This window comes from Pelobates fuscus, chromosome 6, assembly GCF_036172605.1.
Source record: "Pelobates fuscus isolate aPelFus1 chromosome 6, aPelFus1.pri, whole genome shotgun sequence".
Classification (NCBI taxonomy): Eukaryota; Metazoa; Chordata; class Amphibia; order Anura; family Pelobatidae; genus Pelobates; species Pelobates fuscus.
This window is the reverse complement of record NC_086322.1, coordinates 283,722,846-283,744,246: the sequence shown is the minus strand read 5'-3', so window position 1 is coordinate 283,744,246 and position 21,401 is coordinate 283,722,846. Positions and strand designations below refer to the sequence as shown.

General features: G+C 41.4%; 1 protein-coding gene across 1 annotated transcript in view; it reads left to right on the top strand.

Moving 5' to 3' along the window:
- PLCD3 (phospholipase C delta 3) overlaps window positions 1–19,281 on the top strand; it is a 78,233-nt gene extending 58,952 nt beyond the window's left edge. Inside the window, exons 6-15 of the mRNA XM_063459321.1 lie at window positions 7,728–7,929; window positions 9,455–9,599; window positions 10,993–11,145; window positions 12,893–12,976; window positions 13,266–13,395; window positions 13,652–13,768; window positions 15,331–15,497; window positions 16,204–16,336; window positions 16,485–16,634; window positions 17,238–19,281. Coding sequence (XP_063315391.1) covers window positions 7,728–7,929; window positions 9,455–9,599; window positions 10,993–11,145; window positions 12,893–12,976; window positions 13,266–13,395; window positions 13,652–13,768; window positions 15,331–15,497; window positions 16,204–16,336; window positions 16,485–16,634; window positions 17,238–17,326 — 1,370 coding nt within the window. The 3' untranslated portion in view covers window positions 17,327–19,281. The remainder of the gene's footprint in view (window positions 1–7,727; window positions 7,930–9,454; window positions 9,600–10,992; window positions 11,146–12,892; window positions 12,977–13,265; window positions 13,396–13,651; window positions 13,769–15,330; window positions 15,498–16,203; window positions 16,337–16,484; window positions 16,635–17,237) is intronic.
- Window positions 19,282–21,401: the final 2,120 nt, after the last annotated feature.

The following is a 21,401-nucleotide window of genomic DNA, read 5'->3' as shown; positions in this document are numbered from 1 at the left end:
TAAGTGTGTCCACGGTTTCTTGGGTACAGATAGGGGCATAAGGAGTCCCAGGGGTTTAACATTAGGGGACTTACACTGTGTACAGACACGGCAAGCCTGCACGTAATCTACCACGTCTTTTTTGAGTGAGGGCCACCAAAACTGTTGGAAAAGACCCTTGTAAGTCTTGGTAACCCCTGGATGACCAGCCGTTTTGGCTGTGTGAAATAAAGTCAACAACTTCTTTCTGTCTTTTACTTTCACGTACAGCTTACCAGTAGGGGTCTCAGAGGGTGCTTGGGGTTGGTATGACTTGATACCATCAAGAAAAAGAGACGAGATAACCAAACGGGTAGTAGCTATTATATTAGTTGTGGGTACAATGGGCTCAGGAGTGGAGGTAATAGAATCTACAGGTTCGTACTGGCGGGAGATGGCATCAGCCTTGACATTTCGATAACCAGGCCTGTATGTGATTATGTACTGAAAACGTGAGAGAAATAAAGACCATCTAGCCTGACGAGAGGATAACCTCTTAGCATCTGCGATATAGGATAGATTTTTATGATCGGTTATAACCAAAATCTTGTGTCTAGCTCCCTCTAACAAGTACCTCCATTCTTTAAATGCCATCACTATAGCTAATAATTCTCTGTTCCCAACGTCGTAATTCTTTTCAGACTCTGACAAGCGTTTTGAAAAGTAACCACAGGGAAGGAGGGGTTCGTCATACGATTGTCTTTGTGACAACACTGCTCCTATACCTGATTCAGAGGCGTCTACTTCCAGTACAAAGGGAAGGGAAGGATCAGGATGGTGTAACACAGGGGCAGTGGCAAATGCCTTTTTTAGAGTCTCGAAGGCCACAATAGCATTAGGATTCCAAACCCTGGGGTGTAAACCCTTTTTTGTCAGTTTAGTGATAGGGGAAATAATGGATGAGAAGTTTTTAACAAACTTTCTATAATAATTGGCAAACCCTATAAATCGCTGTATTGCCTTAAGTCCTTGGGGAAGGGGCCAGGACAGTATAGCTTCCAATTTTGAAGGATCCATGCTGAATCCTTGTTCAGAAATAACATAACCCAGGAATTGTACAGAGGTTTGGTCGAATAAGCATTTCTCTAATTTACAATAAAGACCATTCTGCAACAACCTTTTAAGCACCATCCTAACATGAGTATGATGTGTCTTCAAATCTGGAGAATATACAAGTATGTCATCTAGGTAGACTACAGCACAGACATGCAGTAGATCTCTAAGGACATCGTTTATGAGGTCCTGAAAAACGGCAGGAGCATTACACAATCCAAAAGGCATGACCAGATACTCGTAATGCCCACTACGCGTATTGAACGCCGTTTTCCATTCATCATTCTCCTTAATACGAACAAGGTTATAAGCCCCCCTGAGGTCTAGTTTAGTAAAATATCTAGAACCTTTGACACGATCAAACAATTCGGTAATGAGGGGAATCGGATAGGCATTTTTAATCGTTATATTGTTTAGGGCTCTGTAGTCTATACACGGTCTCAAATCGCCCTCCTTTTTTGCCACAAAAAAGAAACCAGCACCAGCAGGAGAGGAGGACCTTCTAATAAAACCTTTACTTAAGGCCTCTCGTATGTACTCCTCCATTACCTGGTTCTCTTTTTCAGAAAGAGGGTATACCTTACCCCTAGGCGGCATAGTACCAGGTAAGAGGTTTATGGCACAATCATATTCACGGTGAGGGGGTAGTTTATCTGCCTCCCTTTTTTCAAACACCTTAGCTAGGTCTGCATACACAGGAGGAACATAAACAGAAAGTGGCTTGGCTGTGGGTACATTAAGCAAGCCAACAGGACAAACACGAGTCATACATTCCCTTTGACAAGATTTCCCCCAGGAGAGAATCTCCAAACAACCCCAATCAATCATCGGATTGTGTTTAACCAACCAGGGAAAGCCCAAAACGACAGAGGCTGTAGGGGAGTTGATTATTTGAAAGGACAATCTTTCCTTGTGCAAGGCACCCACAGACATAACCAGTTCTTTGGTCTCATGGGTCACCAGAGGTTTCTCCAGTGGTCTACCGTCTATGGCCTCCACAGCCAAGGGAGTAACCTTTTGGATCAGAGTCAAAGATGCGGTTTTAGCACAACTCTCATCCATAAGATTGTCAGCAGCCCCTGAATCTATCAAGGCTTTGGTAATCACGGTAGTATTACCAACAAAAAGGGTAACCGTAATAAACGGTCTAGTAATGGGGACGTGAGGGGTAAACGACATAACACCCGAGGTCGACCCCTCTTTAGGCCTTGGGTGCTGCAGTTTTCCCCGCAATTCAGGGCAGGTTCTTAGAAGATGTCCCCTTTTCCCACAGTAAAGGCATAACCCTTCCCTTCTTCGGTATGATTTTTCTACCTCAGTTAACCCAGTAACACCCAATTGCAAGGTTTCAGGGGGAGGTTGGCTAGAAGGGGGTAATGCCAGTAACGCAGTACTGGGTAAAGCAGGTAACATCTGTGTATACATACGCCTCTGACTACGTCTCTCTCTAATACGATTATCAATACGGATGATATAATCTATAAGATCATCCAGAAGGACAGGCAATTCCCTGGACGCTATTTCGTCCAGGATGTAAGCAGCCAAACCCTCCTGAAAGGCTGTAACGAGGGCATCATTATTCCAAACCACCTCAGCTGCTAGAGTGCGGAATTCGATAGTGTAATCCGCTACAGATCTGTTAACCTGTCGGACCCTAAGCAGAGCTTTGCCAGCAGAAGCAACCCTACCGGGTTGATCAAATGTGCGTTTGAATGCGGTCAAAAAGTCTGCAAAGGACATTGGGGAAGCATTCTCCCACATGGGATTAGCCCATGCTAAAGCTCTCCCTGACAAGTGGTTTATCAAAAAGGCAATTTTAGTTCTGTCAGTGGGATAGGAACGTGGATTCATTGCCAAATGGATGTCAATTTGATTGAGGAAACCACGACACAAAGCCGGGTCACCACTATAGCGCTGTGGCGGTGTCATATGGACTATATGAGCAGGAACGGGTACTGGAGTGGCAATGGGTTCGGACACAGCAGCAACCGCCTCCTGGACGGCAGGCTGCAGGTGTGCAGTACGAGCCAGTATGGTCTGCAAAGCTGGAGCAAACTGATCCATACGGTGGTCCAAGCCATCCATTCTAGCCTCCTGATTAACTAGGAGCTGTGGTATGTCAGCAGGTTCCATTATGGCCCTGTTGTAATGTCACGATCCCGGGGAACCCAACACGCTAACACACACACAGACACACACACAGAAAGTGTGCTGTACCGGTCCTTAGAGTGGCCGGGCTAAGCACACAAAGAATAGTCAGGAGACAAGCCGAGTAAGGGGAACCAGAAAACAGAATAACGAGAAACAAGCCGAGGTCAAAGGGTAGGAGAAAGTCACAAAGTCAGTATAACAAGCCAGAGAGTACGTAACCAGAAATCACACGTTCAGAATCAATACTATAAAGCAAAGACCACAACAGGGCACAGATAGACAGGAAAGGTAAGTATTTAAATCCTAGCCTGAATCCTGATTGGCTAACCACCAATCAGTATTAACAAACACACGTGGAGGATATCTATACCCCCCACTGTGTTTGTTGCACTGTAGCTTTAACGCCGGGTCACGTGCGTGACCCCGGCGCTTAGATAATAGTGCCGGCTCCCAGCGTGCAGCGTTAGACATGCTGCCGCTGGGAGGAGGAGAGGACGACGCGAGCGGCGTGTCAGGAGGAGAGGACGCCGCTCGCTTAACGGTAAGGGGAGAGGGGACCGCGGGCGGCGACGGACCGAGGGTGAGTGCTGCGAGAGGATTGCAGCCTCCCCTCACCGCTGCCCGCGGAGCCCTGACAGATACACGCTAGACATACACAGTGATACACACAGCCAGACACATACAGTGATACATACAGGTACCTGCCAGACACTCACAGTGATACACACAGGTACACGCCAGACACACACAGTGGTACATACATGTACCCGCTAGACACACAGTGATACACACAGGTACCTGCCAGACACATACAGTAGTACACACTGGTACATGCCAGACACACACAGTGATACACACAGGTATCCGCCAGACACACAGGTACCCGCTTGACACACACAGTGATACAAACAGGTACCCGCTAGACAGACACACTGATACACACAGGTACACGCCAGACACCCAGTGATACATACAGGTACCCGCCAGGCACACACTGATACACACAGGTACCCGCCAGACACCCAGTGATACATAAAGGTACCCGCCAGGCACACACTGATACACACAGGTTCCCACCAGACACACACAGTGATACACACAGGTACCCGTCAGGCACACACTGATATCCCCTTTTTAAAATTGTAGAGTTCTGCGGAATATGTTAGTGCTATGTTAGTAATGTTAATAATAATATTCCTCTGGATGTTTTCTGTATGCGAGGTTCAATGAGTTCTGTAGGAAAGCAATGAACAGACCTTTAGACATTTTCATTTATCAGCGGGTTTTATTTTGAGTCAGTAGATCATCTCTATCTACTTCCAATTCACATATGAATCTTCAAATCCAGGCAGAAAAATCGTTCCAAGTTCTGGTTTGGCAGGTTTCTGCACGTTAGTATCACATTCAGATGCCGTGTAGTTGATGTTAGACTTTTACCCGTATTATGGTTACTGAAACAAAAATGTCATTTTCTTTAGCATAACGAGTTGGAAAAACAAGTTCAGCTTAAATTATATTTTGGATAGATACAAAAATAGATAGATAGATAGATTTATAGATGGATGGCTAGACAGACAGAAAGACAGACAGATTGGAAGATAGATAGATAGATAGATAGATGGATGGATGGATAGACCGGTAGATAGATGATAGATATATAGATGCATTGACAGATAGATAGAAAGACAGACAGACAGATTGGAAGATAGGTAGGTAGATAGGACAGTAGGAGTCAGATTACACTAAGCAGCTTTCCTCCTAGCATAAAGGGAGACAGGCTCTCCTTATCTCTATAAGAGTGCTGTGATGCTGAGAACCACAGAGGAAAAAAACGTTCTACCCGGAGCCCAAGGACTAAGCACAGTTTGACTGTCAGGACTTACACCTAGTGGGGGATTTTGCTGTGACACTGTGTGATTGCCAGTTGATACCTAAAGCACTATGCTCTAGCAGGTTCTTGGTGGGTAGGCTTGACAAATAGATCCCCTAGTTCCTCCACACAGTGTGTAGAGGAACTCTTCCATAATTCCCTGTGCCGTGAAGTGGAGGGTGATAACTACTATTTTGGTTTATGGGATCCCTAAATCCCCACCTGTCCATCAATTACAAGACCAGGCAGTGCACAGTCTCATGGTTCGCATAGACTCCCCTACTCCCACACACCCTTATACAATCAAATAGGGAATTATTTGTAATGTGCTGGGAGTCTTACTGCAATACTACAGTATATTGTTGAATACTGAATCAGCCACTTATTAATGATACCCTGCCTATATCCAGTACCAGGAAGTAACATTTTGTTATATTGAAGGAAAACATTGATTTCCATGTACATATTGCAGTGCCCATCTACCTAAATGACTAGTCCTGAACTTTGAAACATTTTACCTTAAGGTCTGAAGTTATATAACTTAAAAAGTTACTCCAAGCGTTAGAACTACAACAGCTCGCTGTAGTGGTTATAATGCCAGGAGAACCCGTTTAGCAATGGCTAGGTCGACATTCATTGGCTGAGAGTGTCAGCTGACTGCTTTCAGCCAATGACTGAAAATCTGTGCAATGGGAATTGACATTCGTCAGCCCGAGTCTCTAATTCTGGGCTGACTGATGACACCACATATGATGCTGCTGGAGGTGGAATAACACAAGGGGTTAACCTCTCCCTATGTTATGTGTAGAGTTTCAAAGCAAATCGCTGCACATACGGGTTCCAGCCACCATAACCACTCTAAATCACTTAAGTGGTCATGGTGCTTGGAGCTCTGAACTTGTGTACATATAGAACATATAAAGTTATAATCCATAAGTTATAATCCATTCCATTCTCCTTGTTATTAAGGTCCTCCCTCCCCCCCCTCCTAATAAATAGAATGACATAAGATGTTAAAATAGGCACACCAAGAATCATTGGTGCAATAAAAAGCTCAGGGAAACGTTTTAGAGCAGCCTGAGAAGGCCCGAGTGCTGGTCTCAGGTTATAACGTAGAGTGTTAACGTTCCTGTGAGGGTGTGGATGTTTGTCTGGGCTTGAGGGAAAAAGGGATAAGATAATGGTAGTAGGCACAAGAAAAGTGAGAATTAGAAAAATTTGGTTAATCCCTGAGACAACATTAAAGGACCACTCTAGTGCCAGGAAAACACTCGTTTTCCTGGCACTAGAGTGCCCTGAGGGTGCCCCCACCCTCAGGGACCCACTCCCGCCGGGCTCTGGGGGGAGGAAGGGGTTAAACTTACCTCTTTCTCCAGCGCCGGGCGGGGAGCTTTCCTCCTCCTTCTCTTCTTCCTCGCGACGTCATCGGCTGAATGCGCATGCGCGGCAGGAGCCGCGCTCGCATTCAGCCGGTCGCATAGGAAAGCATTCCTAATGCTTTCCTATGGACGCTGGCGTCTTCTCACTGTGATTTTCACAGTGAGAATCACGCAAGCGCCTCTAGCGGCTGTCAATGAGACAGCCACTAGAGGCTCTGGGGGCTGGCTTAACCCTCAGTATAAACATAGCAGTTTCTCTGAAACTGCTATGTTTATAAAAAAAAGGGTAAAAGCTAGCTGGACCTGGCACCCAGACCACTTCATTAAGCTGAAGTGGTCTGGGTGCCTAGAGTGGTCCTTTAAGTTAACAGATCAGGGACTCCTGCCTCACCAAGGACTAGAAGAGACCTCACCTGTAGGGAGGGATCTGTATAGCAATATAGTCAGGGTCACCCCACTTTACAAAATTGTTTGGTTGTGTTATGCAAACTCATTGTATGATCATCAAATACCATACTCCTGAGCAGGAATAGAAAACATCCGGTACACAGATGCTGAAAATTATTCAGTTTGCTTGCCTTGTGAGTTTGATCTCCTGGTAAGAGCAGTTCAGTAGTGCTGACCTGGAGTCCAGCCATAGTTCTTCTTTGAGGAACCTACTGAGTGTCTAAAACACTAACCTCCAGAGTAGCAACTTCCCTTTGTAATGCTTGATATAGATCATTTATTAAATATATGACCAGCCCATTTCAAAGCTTTCTGTTTGCACAGCCGGGGTTTCGTGACTTGCAGATTAGTTAGCAGCCTTCTAATTATGAAAACTGCTATCAGAAATACAACTCACAGAAACGTTTGCAGTGCTTCGAGACACGAGATAACATGAACAATAGTGTTAGTGGGCGCCAGTACTGAAGCTTGGGTGGAAGGGCGAGAAATGGTGTGCTCATGGAGCTATGACATTATGAATCTTCTAGGTACAGGAAACAGCAGGAAGGATGTGATTTCAAATGGAGGGGGTGTCACAGGGGGCGGAGTTAAGATGCAGGATGCTACACAAATGTATTTTAATTTTGCAAAAACTATACAAATTGTGTTTGAAAAAATACAGACAATCATTTAGGCTAAAAACTGTTAGGTGCATACATTTTATGCCGGTGTCTGATGTGTCCCTTTAATTCATTAGATATACTTTTATAGCTCCCTTGTTTTTACAGCCGTGTTTTGCATTGCTTCTTGCTCCTAACTCCCTCTCTCAGCCAAACAGCATGACCTGATGATGTTAGAGGGTTTTATGATGTACCTGCTGTCTGAGGAAGGCGACGTCTTCAATCAAGAACACAAGAATGTCTACCAAGACATGACACAGCCCCTCAGCCACTACTTCATCTCCAGCTCCCATAACACCTATCTGACCAATCACCAGCTAGTGGGGAACAGCAGCACTGAAGCCTATGTTATGTAAGCATTACTTGAGAAGGTTAACATATTTAAAAGGGTCATGATGTACATAATACTCTGATAATTTGTTTTATTTAGTGATGTGTCTTTTTACTTTATATTCCCACTTACCTTAGGCAATACAGGACACATATCTCTCATAATATCTTCTTAAAGGGACTCTCTAGGCACTATAACCATTTCAGATAACCATCTGAATTGGTTATAGTGTCTGGAGTCCCTGGACTTTGTTCGCAGCCTCTCAATTTAGCGTTAAGCTATTTTTAGTCCGGCCCATACTGGAGGTGTGGCTAAGGCAGAGATCACACACTTCCTTTAAGCCATACAGATTTATACCAGCAATGGGTGCTGTGATAGGCTGAAAGAGGTCATCTGACACTCTCAGTCAATCACAGCTGCCCATTGCTGCTCAGACTAATGCTTTCGTATTAGCCCAAGCAGCACAGAGGCGATTGGCTGCTGGGGACTCCTGTTTAGCATAAAACATTTTAAATGGTTTAACACTGAATGGAAAGAGATACAGACTTGCTAATGTTAATTCTGTGCATAACCACTCATTCATCAACTGAGAGCTTTCAACCAATGAATGAGCTCCTATGCATAGAATATGCATATAATTAAACTATGAAATGATGGTATAGATAAAATGTATGACCAAATATCTTACTATACCATCCCTCTGCTTTAATACAACCAGTAAACTGCTAATTAAACTTGTTATATATATATATATAAATGAACATTCTCCGTATAATTACTCTACCTACAGTACGTACCGTTTCCTGCAATGTAACCTATGAAGTGCTAAGTACACCTGTTCGTACTGTACTTACTAGACTTCCTTTTATTATACAACTCTAGTTAAATCAGGGAATGCCGTATATAAATTAAATATAAAAAAATGTATTATTGCCAGTGGTACACCAGGGGTTAACTGAGCATGACACAATTTTCTATAAGCCTCTTGCAGCCCCTTGCTCTTTAGGTACAGAAAATGTTAATTCAACAGTTTCTCTAGATATCTGTAACAGATTTACTGTTGAGTGCTCTGCCAGGCTCCTACTTTTCCAAAGAATGGCGTACCCATGGCCTGCGTAGCGAGAAGCGTCCTTTGCCAGGAAGGGATGAGTACAGCAAACAATGCGCATATATCAACATGTGGTCATCGTAAGGGACCTATTCAGTCGCCTGTAGCACCCAGATGAACTGCAGAGAAATACTGATTGCCGTATTGCTTTATTAAGGGTTAAACTGCATGGGTAAAAAAAAAAAAAATCTTGGCATCCCATAATAAACTTGTGCCAATGCTTAAACCGTTGGCACTTGGTGTCCATTCAAAATGACGCAACCAATAACCAGTTATGGTTGTGCCAGTGCTTACAATAACTGGATGTGGAGCCTTTTTGGTATTCCAGATTATTTTCATATTTCTGATTGTTTTTATGAGATAAAGTTATATCTTCTTGTAAATATTAAGAAGGACCCCGCGATTTTCTTCCAATGATCTCTCATCCATCTCTTGCAGGGCGTTTAAAGAGGGCTGCCGCTGTGTGGAACTTGACTGCTGGGAGGGACCCTCTGGGGAGCCCGTCATTTACCACGGGCACACTCTGACCTCCAAAATATTATTCAAAGATGTCATTTCTACCATTCGAGACAATGCTTTTAAGGTAAGAACCGGGCACCTTTTGTCACTCTAACTGGGTGAACAACAGCAAATCATTGAAACAGACAGAAAACTATGACCTTGATTTTTAATTTTTTAAGCTTTTCAAATGATCCCAATCTGTTAGAAGACTTTTCAAATAAGTTATCTACAGGAGTCACCATTAAATAATTTATGTATAAATCCTTTGAAATGTTTTTCTATCAGATTGTGATTATTTTAAGAGCTTGTTCCCAAAATATTAAATCAAGGCCAACGTGTGGCATTTCTGTCTCACAAAAGAGAATAACGTGTCATATATAGAATGTTTGGAGATGTTAAAGCACCACTATAGTGCCAGGAAAACAAACTCGTTTTCCTGGCACTATAGTGTTAATTGGTCCCCCCCCCACCCTCATGGCCCCCCTCTCGCCGGGCTGAAGGGGGAGGAAGAGGTTAAATTCTTACCTTTCTCCAGTGCCGGGCTCCTTCGGCGCTGGGTACTCTCCTCCTCCTTCCGACGTCATCGGCTGAATGTGAATGCGCGGCAAGAGGCGCACGCGCATTCAGTCAATCCATAGAAAAGCATTTCTCAATGCTTACCTATGGACGGCAGCGTCTTCTCACTGTGAAAATCACAGTGAGAAGCGCGAAAGCGCCTCTAGCGGCTGCCAATAAGACAGCCACTAGAGTCTGGATTAACCCATATGTAAACATAGCCGTTTCTCTGAAACGGCTATGTTTACAGCAGGCAAGGTTAACCCTAAATGGACCTGGCACCCAGACTACTTCATTAGGCTGAAGTGGTCTGGGTGCCTATAGTGGTCCTTTAAGAGAAAAGGCACGGTACGGGGAGATGAATTGCGTATCTACCTGTACAGAGACAGAATGGTACGGGGAAGTGAATTGAGTATCGACATATACAGGGACAGGATGGTACGTGGAGATGAATTGTGTATCGACATATACAGGGACAGGATGGTACGGGGAGATGACTTGAGGATCGACATATTCAGAGACAGGATGGTGTGGGATGATGAATTGAGTATCGAAGTATACAGAGGAATGATAGTACGGGGAGACGAATTGAGTATCGACGTATACAGAGACAGGATGGTATGGGGAGATGAATTGAGTATTGAAGTATACAGAGGCAGGATGGTACGGGGAGACGAATTGAGTATCGACGTATACAGAGACATGATGGTATAGGGGAGGAGGAATACATTTAGGAGAGAAGGAATAAAAATATGTATTGATGGTAGAGGGAATTAATTTATAAGAGTGAATGTAGACATGGGATGGTAAAGAGGAGAAGGAATGAATATACGTATGTGATGGAATGTTAGGGGATTGAATTAAAACCTTGTAGACTCTTGACATGGCATTTGAAAACATAAATTTTTTCTCACTGGTAGAATTCGCTGTTCCCTGTCATCCTGTCCTTGGAGAATCACTGCGGGTTGGAGCAGCAAGCGACAATGGCTTACCACCTGCGTAACATTCTGGGGGATATGCTGATATCAGCACCAATCAACAATCTAGAATCAGATCACTTACCATCACCAGAGGTAAGATGAACTCGTATATAGCAAGTCTCACACCTGGCGAAGAATTACAGTGCAGAACCTTTTATCTGTACCCATCGTTGCGGAACACTGCTGAGGAAACCTGTAATCTACAGGGCGATTATGATTGCAGCAAGCATAGCAGTTGAGTTCTGAACTTGTTTCTGTCTTAGTGAGCATAATATTTCTGCCCTAGGCTAATGTTTAACATGGAAGCGCGTTTCACAGTTACATAGGATGGAAAGAGGCATGTGTCTATCAAGTGCAGCCTTTCTCACATCTGTTTTTGCTGTTGATTCAAAAGAAGGAAAAAAAAAACCGCAGTTTGAAACACTTCCAATTTTGAAACAAACTAGGAAAAAAATCCTTCTTGACCCCAGAATGGCAGTCAGATATCTCCTTGGATCAAGAATCTACTACCCCACAAATTAAAAATGATATCCCTGAATATTATGTTTTTTCAAGTATGCATTCAGTTGCTGTTTAAACATCTGTACGGACTCTGATAAAACCACCTCTTCAGGCAGAGAATTCCATATCCTTATTGTTCTGTAAGTTTATTTCTGTGCCCAGCAGAGCATTGCAATTCTGGCTCTATCTCTGTACCTGCAGTGCTTATCGGTACTATCACTGCTATATTTCTATCTAGCCTAGCTTGGCATGTTCAGTATTGATGGTAAGTCCTTATATGTCATAGTATTACAATGGTGAGGTGGTATCTGTACCTTGCATAGCAGTAGTGCTGATACTATAACTAAATTTGGCGTAGCAGTGTAGTGTTTATTATAACTCTTGTAATAAGTGGATTGGAATATTATTACAGTTTACCTGCTGTACTAGAGCGGCATTGAAACTGTCTGTGTCCCTAATGTAGTATTAGATTGTCGAACCTATCTAACAGATAGTGTATCTAATAGTGTAGAGCTATTTCTGTATCAGGTAAAAGCTTTAACATAAACACAAATTAAAAAAAAATAGATGCACTGTGCCTTTAAACATAAATCTCTTATTAAATAAATTTAATAAAGTGTAATATATTGATGAAGTGCAATATACTTTGCTAAGAAAAATGCAAACAAATTTACAAAATATGTGATACACACTTTTTACCTCTTTGTTACACTTTCCAGAAATTCCCAGTAATGACATCAAATAAATAAATAAACAAATAAATAAATATATATAAATAGTATTAATCTGTGTTAAAATTAAAACAGGTATAGGGAAATGGAATAACGCTCACAAAAAGAGAGCAGGTAAGTCAGTGGTTTCCAAACCAGGATTTCGGATTACCCAGTTGTGTCAGGGTATTTTTTCTTTTCTAAAAACCGGGTAATCCCTAAATCCTGGACTGGTAGACTGGTTTAAGGACTGGTTTGGGAACCACTGAGTTAAGTACTGGCTTTAAATAAAGAATCTCTTACCTTTATTGCGGTCCAATGGATTTAGCACACCACCTCTTGCCTTCTGCTGTGAAGTCCATTGAAGGAGTGGTTTTCTTTGGAGCCCGCACAACGCACCTAATTTTTTTGTATTGGTTTTTTATGAGTGTTTTTTTAAGTTGGGATGCTGCTATTTTTGGTGATTTATGTTATACTTTTAAGAATTAGTTAGTGCCATTTATTAACTCATTGTACTTGGATTGAAAGTTTGTCAAGATCAACTCTGTACTATTCCATCGTCTTCTTATCATCAAAGGGACATGCATATAGTAGTGCTACGTTTCCCGAAGCTCTATTTTCTCTTACAGGCTCTGAAGCGAAAGATTCTGTTAAAAGGGAAGAAGCTGAAAGAACGTTCATCACCAGAGGAAGAGGATGGAAGAACCAGGGTGGTGAGTTGGGGGAACGAGGTTGGTAATAGAGAACATTGGTTTTGAGACACGGTGAGATGAAGGTTAATGAGGGAAGATCTAAGGGAGTGAGAAGAGATTAAAAGAGGAACTAAGTGGTGCTTAAATTAAAGAAGGATGGTGAGTTTTGGTAAAACTCGTGGGTTATGTAGTGCTTAATAAAGGGTGGTGGGTAACATATTTGAGTTGTTTCCCATTCTCAGTGTTTTCTGGTTTATTGGTAATAAATGAGTAATTTTTAGAAGGCCACTGTGTTTTTCCCCAAATCCAGGATACGGCACCTGAACTTTCGGACCTTGTGGTGTATTGTCAAACGGTGGAATATCGCGATCAACCGGGCAGTGCTTGTGAAATGAGCTCCTTCAGCGAGGATAAAATTCGTAGACTCATAAAAGAATATGGTATTGGAACTTCTAAAATATTTTAGAATACATATATTAATTGCTAAGTAACAAACATTGTCTTTAGTTCTGTATTCTCATTAAAGAGAGAAAAGGGGATTTGTGTTTCAGAGAGAGATACCTAAACTACCTGACTCTAGAAAGACAGTGACCCCTCTTTTAAGTTTACCTCCTTTTATAAACATAATTATGAAATTAATTAAAATAATTACTAACACACTTAATTATCAAATAACTCTTTTATAACCCTTGGCAGGAAATACCATAGTACGGTATAACACTCGACAGCTCAGCCGTATTTATCCAGATGGACTGAGAGCCAACTCTTCAAATTATAGTCCTCAGGAGATGTGGAATGCCGGCTGCCAGCTGGGTAAGAATACTGCCACGGATGAACAAATAGTGGATGGCCAACTAATGCTACATAATAACTTCTACCAACTTAAGTCAGGATCTGCCTGACTGATGATGAGGGGTACTATAATCACTTTAGAGTTATATTCCCATGTGATTTTTCAATTAACTTATTGTTAGGGAATATTTGTCATGCCCGGGCAATGCAATGAGAAAGTTGAGTTATTTAGTTCCTCATGCCTCATGTAAAGTCATCTATGACTAATGTGTAGATGTATCAGAGTATCCCTCACTCTTAAAGGGACACTATGGTCACCAGAACAACTACAGCTTATTGTATTTGTTCTGGTGAGTAGAATCATTCCCTTCAGGCTTTTTGTAGAAAACAGTGGCTTTTCAGAGAAAATGCAGTGTTTACATTACAGCCTAGGGATAACTCCACTGGCCACTCCCCATATGGCTACTAGAGGTGCTTCCTGGGGCAGTGCAGCACAGTGTAACCAACACTCTGCCCCTGATCTGCCTCTTTGACAGTCTCAGCCAATCCTATGGTAAAGCTTTGTGATTGGCTCAAAACAACACTTCTGATTATGTCAGTCAGTCAAGCAGGCAGATCAGGGGCAGACCCAGCAGCTGCAGACTTGAACAAAGGTAAGATTTTATTATATTTAGGGGAGCAAGGAGGGGCAGGGGGGCTAGATGATGGTTTTAACATTATAGGGTCAGAAATACATGTTTGTGTTCCTGACCCTATAGTGTTCCTTTAACAGCTACTGTCACATGCAGGATAGATCTTTGGGCTCTTACAAGTGATTGGTGCTACTAAGCGGTTTGACATGACCAGACTGGACTAGATTATCAAAATATACAAGGGTTAGGTACTGATCAGTATATCTTGGCAACCTTATATCTTCCACAGAATTCCAATACTACATATATTCTGATGACACTTAGATTGTACTGTCTGTCCTCGATTGTTCCATCCTCCTTTGTCATTTACCACCGCTCCTCTTCTCTAACGTGATGCTCCTCCCTTCATGTCACTTGTGCAATCACCAACCCTGCCCCACAAGTGTAATGAATTGATGTTTTGATGCTATGGTTTTCTGCTCTCCTCACATCCAATTAGTTTTTGGATACTGTCACTTTCATTTTAAAATTATAGCTTGTTTATGCCGCTTTCTAACATTAGATGCAGCCAAAACATTTGTTCTTGCATTCATTACTGTCCATATAGCATTGCACACATTAAAATAAATAAATAGCAAATGTATTTAAATAATTTAATAATAATAAATAAATAAATGTCATGACATGCCCTCTTTAAGACTACACAGAGCCCTCCATATTTGGTCAGTTCATAATAATTGAGTAGTGGTTCTAGGGAGACAATATGCCCGACACATTACTCCAATTGGAGAATGCATTGGACTATTCTGTGGCTAAGTCCACTACAAAGCCCTGGGTCCAACACAGTTCCCTATGCTGGATTAATTTAGTGCTGAAGCCAAGGATAGGGGTTATGATAAGTAAATAGAAGGACACATTGTAACAGTATCCAATGAAATATGTCTCCACCAGTTGCTCTGAATTTCCAGACCCCTGGATATAAAATGGATTTAAACCGGGGTCGTTTCCAGGATAATGGTCGTTGTGGATATATCCTGAAACCGGAATTTCTACGGAGGGCAGATACTTCCTTCAATCCCGAGATAGTCAGCAACAGCATGAAGATTCTCCATGTCAGGGTGAGTGACAGATGACTTTAGTCTTCATGGCAGCTATGGGCAGCAAATGGGCAAAATCTGCTATTAATGGGATAAACCTCTTATCTTGAGCTAAACGTGTGTATTTATATGAAGTTCAGTTTAGTTGACTGAGTATTTAAAGGAACACTATAGTGTCAGGAAAACAAAGCGGTTTTCCTGACACTATAGTGCCCCCACCCTCAGGGTCCCCCTCCCGTGGTGCTGAAGGGGTTAAAACCCCTTCAACCACTTACCTTATTCCAGCGCCGGTGACCTCTCCTCCCACGCCGACGTCAGCTCCCCCTGTACGACGTCAGCGGAGCCGAATGCGCATGCGTTTCTCAATGCTTTCCTATGGACGCTCTGCTCGATGGAGGCATAACATGCCTCCAGCGTCGCAGATGCGCCTCTAGTGGCTGTCCGGAAGACAGCCACTAGAGGCTGGCTTAACCCCAAATGTAAACATAGCAGTTTCTCTGAAACTGCTATGTTTTCATGTGAAGGGTTAAAACCTGAAGGACCTGGCACCCAGACCACTTCATTGAACTGAAGTGGTCTGGGTGACTATAGTGTCCCTTTAAACAGATCTTTGCTCTTACGATATCCTTGATGGGAGTGTAATTATAATTAAATGAATTGACCTTGGTCCTACTGTGACCTTCATGGTAATTGTGAAATGTGTTCAAGCATCTGCTCCTCCAAATAGGTTATTTCTGCTCAACAACTCCCAAAACTCAACAAAGAGAAGCCAAGTTCAATTGTTGACCCTTTCGTTCGAGTGGAGATTCACAGTGTGGGAAGGAAGCGAGAACAAGAGACAAACTACATCCTTAACAATGGTAAGACCTGGAATAACTTAGTTAAACCACTACTGAGTAAAATGATTCGCTGTCATGCCATACAATCACTCCCTAACAAGGTGTAGTGAGGTTCGAATTAGAATGATGTGCCCCCAAAACATTTGTACTCTGTTGTCGTTTTTTATAGGATTTAACCCCCTTTGGAATGAAGAACTAAGGTTGGAGGTTCTAGTACCTGAACTTGCCCTTGTGAGGTTTGTGGTAGAAGACTACGACAAAACTTCGAGTAATGACTTTGTAGGACAATTTACGCTGCCTTTCCCCAGCCTGAGGCAAGGTAAGTGAGAAGACAGTGTGGTCAAAGTAGAAAGATGACGGAGTGGAAATTAGTGATAGATGGGTGTAAAGAAGGATGGAAGTGAAGGCAGCCTTCAGAGAATCTAAGACTTAGTGTAAAGAGTAGGAACATCCTTGGACATTTAGCAGTAAAAATTGCTTGGTGTAGGACTAAGCAAGGAATAGTTTCGAAGGATAGATAAAATATGAAACAGATGAGTGGACATATTTTGGGGGGCAAGATACAAACGACTAGAAATTGTTTCCAATAGGAAATATTTACTGAACTGGAGGAAGAGGGCAATATGTTGTGGATTCGGTATTAGAAGGTGGTTTAAGGTTAAGAGCAGTGGTTCCCAAACCAGTCCTCATGACCCACCAACCATCAAGGATTTATGTATTTCACCGTTTTATTCCAGTTGAGATAATGACACAACCTGGACTGTTGGTGGGTCTAGAGGACTGGTTTGGGAAACACTTGTTTAGAGGATAAGGTTTAACATGGATTAAAAGGGCAGAATTATTAATTCAGGTCAGATCGTCTAAACTGCATTGAGACATTTGTCAGAAAACATATCGGCGTCATCTTCCTTTATTTATCCAGGTTATCGCCATGTACACCTTTTCTCCAAGGATGGCACCTCACTCTCCCCTGCCACATTGTTTGTACATTTGCAAATCAAGGATCCGTGAAAATCTTTTGGAACGTGGAAAGTTCTGATCTCTTCTTCTCAGACGACTGCAGGAAGCGGAACAAGTGTGGCCGGGTAGATGCTCAATATTTTGTATGCCCTTAGATTTTCAGGCACTGCTGGAGGAACGAATTAATTCTCAACAAACCTGGTCTACAAGGTCTCTCTCCACAATGCATGCCTGTCAAACACCTAGTGACTCAGTATATATCGGTTTAACAAAAAAAAAAATAAAAAAAAAAAATAATCTGATCAGTGGTGCCGTATAGGAAATACCTTTAGAATACCTGATCAGTGTTACCAAAATATGCCTTACCTATTTGGTGTTAAAAAAAATCCCAAAGCCGTAACTAGCTGGGCATAATCCAGTGGTGTTTTGCAAGAGAAAAAAATGTTGCTTTCTGTGCCAAATGAAAATGATTTATAATAAACACATCACATAGCACCGGTTAGGAGGCAAATAATATATTTTTAGAGGTATGCTTTCTGTTAAATGTATATAGATCTATACAAGAAGATAAAGTATCAACCTTATGCCATAAAATAAATTACTTGATAATTAGCATGACAGTAAAGCCAAATATTTTTATGGATGAGTCAGGCGATGGTAATTATTTTGTATGTATGTATATAAAAAATGTATATACAATGCTGTGCAAATGTCTTGACTATGGAGGACATATATGTTTAAAGCTATTTATTTGGACGTTAAGTTGTTTATTTTCTCAGACAATATACCATACAATACTACAATACAAATAAACATTAAATATTTTAAAATACAAAATACTATTGTTAGCTTGTGAGATGCTAGATGTATAATTCTTTCCCAGACCACAAATTGACATACGAGTGCGGCTAGTGAAATGTAAGAAAACATGAAATGGTCTGGAGTATCGTAAATGATAAGCCTAGGAACCATAACAACTGCAGTTCTATGTAGTTGTTATGGTGCTAGGAGCCTCCATTTTTTGAATGGTTTGAGACTCACCTGGATCCCCCCCAGGAGCCACCATTCCAGCTTCCTGTTCTCATGTAAAAAAAAAAAAAAAAAAAAGTATAGTGGAAAACAAAAATCAGAGAATTGTACATCGATCTGTGAATTTTCTATTTTATGCCAAAATAGTCAAGTTGTAAAACTAGTGGTATTGAAGATTTTTTCTAAATACTGTATTATCTTGAGTGTTAGGCTATTCAAAAATATATAAATAAATATGGTTTCATTTATATATAATATGTATCTAGACAACTCTATAGAGTTGTGTATTTGTTCTCCCATAGAAGAATCTTTCTTAAACCAGGTGTACGGGACTATTAAAGGTCCAGGTTTGTATTTTTTCCAATATGCCCGCTAATAGGGTTATTTACTAATTCATTAACCTTGCAATGCTTTTCATCAACCACTACCCCATAGATCCAGTCACCTTCCTCCAGCACCATAATCCACTCATCTGCCGCAGGTATACTACCACATCCCCATAAACCCCCCATCTCTGGCACCATAACCACTTCAAACCCCATAATCCCCTTGTTAGCCCCGTGCCTCTTACCGTATAATGCCGTCATCCCTATCTACATTCACAGTATTTTAACCTCCTAATCCCATTATCCTGGTCCCTCCGTTCTCAATCCACACAGTCCCACTAATCCTAATGTTCCATAGCAAAAATTATAGATGACATTCCGTCAGCCTGAAGCAGTGTTTGGAAGCTTGCATCACTCAAAGAATGGCAATCAGCGTACAGCTACGTAATTAATGGGGGTTATCAATGTTTACAAGACAACAGCACAGAGAAAGATTTCTAAATATATAAGAATTATATTTTATTAACTTTGAATGCGTCCTCCTCTGTTTGGCTATAAAACCAAAGTATTGTTTTATTTAAGTTCTCTTTGCTCTGTTATAACTACAGGACGAAATCCTCTCTCTTTGTAATAAATGTACATTTTCAAGTTTTTCCTGGTCCCACGTGCATTTATTTACACATATTTAACATTTTGTAATTTTCCAGGTCGCATGAAAGCCAGTTGCAACTAGGCCTTGTTAGTTAGAAAACCAAATCAGTAGGCCGTTATAACCATTTCAACCAATAATCCTAGGATCAATTAGCAGAAAGCCAAAAGATCTTGTGTTTAATGCACAAGATTCGTCGTCCTTTTATGGCACATGCCAGTTAAAGGGTCACTCTAGCCGGGAATCTATTTTTTTTAATACACCAATGCATTTACAAAATATGCACAATAACCTGTCAATACTACAAAAAGATAATTTTTTTATTTATTTTTTCATTTAAATAAATTCCCGTGCTTTTCCCAAGACTTTGTCAGCCAATCAGGATGCCCAAATACTTAACATTTTCAAAATGCTGACTTTCTCTCAAATCTCTGCACCGCGTGGGTTTATAGACAGAAGAGGTGTGTTTGGAAGTTGTAATTATGTCATCATTTTATAAATCTTAAATAAAGGAACACTATAGTGTCAGGGATATGTTTGTGTTCTTAACACTATAGTGTTCCTTTTAAGATTCAGCAAATGACAACAAAATTCTGTTCAGCTCAGGCACACATTGCAAATGGGGAGGAGATTTTTTTCATCCTACACCTTCCATTCTATGAGAAAGGTAAATGAGTGGTGTGGATTTCTACTTTTAAAATTCTTTTTTCAGACCTCATAAACACATTTGTTACAGGGCACCTGACATCATATTTCATCTATACATTTAAAATAGTTTTATTTTTTTCCCCCCCATCTGTCCATCAATTCTTCAGCATAAACCTCTATGCAGAGGAATCGATTGATAAAGGATAGCAAAAAAAGAAACCTCACACAGTGGTCCTTGTGCTCTTCACCCATACTGTAACTCCCTAAACCGGTGTTGGCTAAGGAGTGTAGGTTCAGATGCTGGCATACAAGCATCAAAGCCAACATGTCTGTAATGCAGGAGTTTTACCATGCACTGGGAAGTGTCCACAACCAGGGCAAGTCAGTGAAGATGCCAGGTGTACCCGATGTGGGGGTTACAGAAATGTAACAGCCACCACCTCTGAAATGAAATTGCAATGGGGGAGCAGAGGGACAGGTAGGTGGTGGCAAAAAATTAAACATGGGAATAAAAAAAAAAACATTTAAAATAAATAAATAATGGGAAGGGACAGTACTGCTTGAGACCACACATTATACCAACACACACGTTTGCATTTTTCATGATTGAAATGGGAATTACAGCTGGAGTGTTTCGTAGTAGTACAGTAGTTTATAATAGAAAAAACACACTTTGTTTTGATAGGCCAGGATGGTAAAGGTGGGATCGACACCTCCCCTTCTCCGAAATCCTGGAAACCGTTGAACAAGTTTATAAAGCCAGATAGGTTAATGCATCTCAAGCTGTAACACACGTTAGGTATCCAGCTGCTTGATGCTTTCCTTTATGTCCCTGTTTTGGATTCCGCACTCGATTCATGGAATACTCAAACTTTAGTTATGTGCTTATGGATTAAACAGACATGAACACACCCAAGCAAAATAGGCAAATATCCAGTAACTGCTATCGGAAACCAGAGTTCTGTTCTTATTGATACAGGTAGCTGTGCATCTTACTTTTAAAAAACATATATAAATGGGGTTTAACCCCTTAAGGACACATGACATGTGTGACATGTCATGATTCCCTTTTATTCCAGAAGTTTGGTCCTTAAGGGGTTAAGGGAAATTTGGGCAAAATATAACAAAAGCATTTTAAAAACTTTCATTTTTTTAAAGATGAGACTACAAATTCTGAATAAGTGAGACTGTCACAGGCGGTGGTGGTCTCTGCAGTTCTTTACTCAAAACCAACACAGGTAAAACATTTGTTAGCCGGTTTAACCTGGTAGAAGGAAGGAAAGGTATGCGCTCATTTTTTTGTTTTTCCCCCGAGCTCCGCCACCTAACATACAGCGCTGTATAAATAATAACCTTGCACACGCAAAGAGAGAAAGATGCCATACACCCTATGTTATAAAAAAAGCATGAGTTTTTCACATAATCTTTGAGGAAAAATCTCCTAAATCACAAATCTGCATTTAAAAAAAAAAAA